The sequence below is a fragment of the Phyllostomus hastatus genome, unplaced genomic scaffold (assembly GCF_019186645.2).
Source record: "Phyllostomus hastatus isolate PE091 unplaced genomic scaffold, TTU_PhHast_1.1 phas_scaffold_585, whole genome shotgun sequence".
Lineage (NCBI taxonomy): Eukaryota > Metazoa > Chordata > Mammalia > Chiroptera > Phyllostomidae > Phyllostomus > Phyllostomus hastatus.
In genome coordinates this window covers 29,908,791-29,912,708 of record NW_025334037.1, presented here as the reverse complement: position 1 = coordinate 29,912,708, position 3,918 = coordinate 29,908,791, and the positions used below count along the sequence as shown (strand labels likewise).

Sequence of the window (3,918 nt, the reverse complement as noted above, 5' to 3'; positions counted from 1 at the left end):
GGGAAGGGGCAAGCCAAAAAAACATGAATAAAGGGATCATGGGCATGGACAGGGTGGGGGACACTGACCCTGGGAGCTGGTGGTTGGTGGTACAGGGCAGGGGAGAGCAATGGGGAAACTATCAGGACAACTGTGACTAAACAATAAAAAATGTTACAAGGTGAACTTAGTTTATTTTTCCTAATAATAGGAAAAATACCTGTGCCTTTTTAGTCAACCTTCACATTTCTGTATTAAATTGAGTCTAACCTCTAAGGATAATTTGTTCTACTTTTTTATAGCTTTGTGTGAATAACAAAATGCATCCCTAGACAACTCATTGACTTGACCAAGTCATCCCTTGTTAGAATGCACTGCCTGTTTGTTGCTTTGGAATTAGTACTAAGTGCATTCAATATGAATGACATATTCTCATTCTGTCCATAGCTAACTTCTTATACCAGAGTTTTTCAATAGCATTTGTCATTTCTGCATTTCTCAAAGTGTATATTAGAGGATTCAACATGGGAGTGATAACAATATAAGCCACACTTATGAATTTATCAACAGGGAAGTTGGAAACAGGTCTCACATACATAAAAATGCAGGGAACAAAAAAGAGAACAACCACCGTGATGTGGGAAATGCAGGTAGACAAGGCTTTGTGCCTCCCTTCCCGACTATGAGTTCTGAGGGAACTTAGGATGACTCCATAGGATATTAGTAGACAAATAAAGATGACGGTACAGATTGCTCCACCATTGGCAACCATAGAGAGGCCTAAGATGTAGGTGTCAGTACAGGCAAGTTCTAATAGTGGGTACATGTCACACATGAAGTGGTCAATGACATTGGGGCCACAAAAGGGGAGGTTGTACACAAAGAGAAGTTGGATCAAAGAATGCACAAAACCTCCAGCCCAGGACACCACCATCAGCAGGAAGCAAACCTGTCTATTCATGATGGTTATGTAGTGCAGTGGCTTACAGATGGCCACATACCGATCATAGGCCATGGCCACCAGAAGGAACACCTCAGCACCCCCAAAAAGGTGTTCCAGAAAGAGCTGTCCCATGCAAGCTGAGAAAGAAATTGTCTTTTGAGCCCGGAGTAAGTCTATGATCAATTTGGGTGTGCTGATAGTGGAATACACTGCATCAATGAGTGACAGATAGATGAGGAAGAGGAACATGGGGGAGCCCAAGGAGGGGCTGGCAAGAACAGTCACCACAATAAGCAGGTTGCCCACCATTGTCACAATGTAAATGAGCAAAAATATGACAAATAATGCTTTTTGGCTCCTAGGATCCTGAGTGAGGCCCAGGAGGACAAATTCTGTCACATTGTTACTATGTCCCATTTAGTCTTCTCTAAAGCCACTTTCCGCAATGAGAGGTCAGAAGAAGGGACCTGAAATGAAATCGTGAACACACTACGAATACATCCATTCAGTTTTGGAGCACATCTTCATTATTTTATTTTCTATGGTGGTTTACACACAAAAAACATTTGGTGAATATCTATGAGTTCTTTTTCCTAATAGCCTATTTCACCTTCCCTTGACAATTCTGTTTCTCCTCACATGATTTTTTTAGACCACAAGTCAGAGGTTCTCCCTCTAAGTCTTAGTGGATTGAACGAAGAAAAGTATCAAAGGCCTCACAGCCAGTTGTGTATTTAATAGAGCCTTATTTGAACTGTCAGTCCTGGGCACACAAGTCATTAATGACCTACTCTCTGCTGGTGGCAAATAAAAACTCTCTAAATAAATTGGCATGAATTCAGGCTTCTCAGTTGATAGTATTTGTGGTGAGGACTTTTATAATATAATTGATGTAGCACCAAAAATCATGTCTCTTTTGGAATAACTCACTTAATACTATGAAAATTTGCCATTAGTATTCAGTCCTGTATGTCTCAAAGGATATTCAATCTTCATGGATCTATCATTACATTTCCACACACTGGAATACATCAGACCATGACATTATTGGCACATTATTCCATAAAACAATGGCTCATTTGGACTCTGTTACTGTCAGGAATTTTTTTTCCTTTTTTTTTTTACTATCAGCTTTTCAAAGGGGGATAATTTGATCTATTTAATCTTTGTTATCATACAACACTTAACACAGAGGCACTATTTAGATATTCACCAAATATTTTTGAACTTCACTGACTCGTGACTATCATGAACTCTTATGTTACAAGTATTTTTTTTCAACACTTTTGGGGTGACCCTGGTATTGAGGAAGGGGAACACAGACACGGAAAAGAGGGGTACAAGACAATGAGACATGGCTATACTTACAATTTTTCCAAAGTACTGAGAGTGCTCCAAAATGGAGCTACGGTGCCCAGGTTCCAAAAATCAGCATACTCAAGGTAAGAGCCCATGGTTACTGTAAGAAGACATGGGTTGAAACATTTCTAAATGTAATTGCAAGTTGATCTCAGTTTCCTCTTTGAGAAGATAAAGAACTGGAACTAGACAATCTCAGAAACCTTGTCCAGTCTTACTTTCCATGGCACTCTTTGTGCAACCCTACCTTACATTCTATTCTACTCACTTTTCCACATTTTTTGTAATAAAATAGAAATATCCAAGCTTATAACTCTTCCTTAAAAAGGGCTATGTAGTGATAAGGGGGGTTTATCATTACAGAGACCAAATACTGATTACAAGTTATTCTGTTCACTGTATACTTATTTAATACCCAAAACACCCTTCCATGGGCGAGTATAGCACAGTGCTGAATCACATGGACTCTGGAGACGCATTGCCTGTGTTCAAATCCCAGCCTTGCCACTTACCTCTAGGTGACCTTGGGCAACATAATAACCTTCTCTGTGCCTCAGTTTCATTCTTTTTAGAGTGGGGATACCAATAGAGCCTGCCCCTTGGGTTGCTGTTTTATTACAAGTAAATACCTAGAATACTAACTGGCACCCAGTAAGCTTCATAAATGATAGCTACCATTAATGTTCTTGAATGCTTCACTATCATTGTATCACAAGGAACCATCAGGATCTTTGTTAATGGGGTAATAATTAGAGGCATGGGAAAGGATAAAAAGAATATTATAATTTATGAATCCCATTTAGGCATAGAATATGACTGTATATTGCAAGAATTATCTCATTGACTGCACATGAGTAGTAGTATTCACCTGTGATGGAATGTATTTGGACTAGAAGCAAGCAGAATAACAGGGAAAAAACTGGGATCCATCCATCACAGGACAAACTGAATAGCATAAAATGAAAGAAAAAAAGGGGGTCAAATCAGAAAGGAGAAATTATATTTAAGAAATAAATATCCACAAGTAATAAGAATATTAATGTGATAATTAACTGAGACTAGCAGTCTTTTAAAAAATCTTCTTCAGGAAAATCTTTTCTTAAGAAAGTGTTAGAAGCCTGATCACCAGGGATCTTCGAGGGAACATTCAGGAAACATCTTACGACACCGTAAGAAATAAACACAGAGCACAGAGCACTTTTCTTTCTTTAATAAAGAAAAGCAAAGAAGATGTTTTTAAAATCCGATTCCTCGGATTCTCTACATCTGATGGTAAAGGACAAAATTAAGAAACAGAGAAGAAGTGTACAGCTATAAATACAAACCTAAATTTTTTGCTTATTTATTGCAGAGGAAAATTTCAAAATCACTTAAATTCGAAGATAGACAAGCTGATTTCATTCCCATAGATTTGGCATGGGAGGGAGGGATGATTGCTGAAAGATTGAGCCTTCTTTAAAAGCCAGCTGTGAGGACCATTCTACATGCCTCATTCATGTTGCTGCTTCTAGTTCATTGAGAAGCTCTACCATTGTTGAAGCTGTACTCTGATAAAGACACACCTATTGAGGAACATGAGGGTATAGGTAGTCTATATCCAATTCTCTTTTTCTCACTCCTTACTTAATGCAGGATCT

General features: G+C 38.5%; 1 protein-coding gene across 1 annotated transcript; it reads right to left on the bottom strand.

The window, feature by feature from the left end:
• Window positions 1-391: 391 nt before the first annotated feature.
• Window positions 392-1,339, bottom strand: LOC123810104 (olfactory receptor 4A5-like). The gene has a single exon (XM_045825563.1). It carries the CDS (start codon window positions 1,337-1,339, stop codon window positions 392-394), a length of 948 nt encoding a protein of 315 aa, XP_045681519.1.
• Window positions 1,340-3,918: the final 2,579 nt, after the last annotated feature.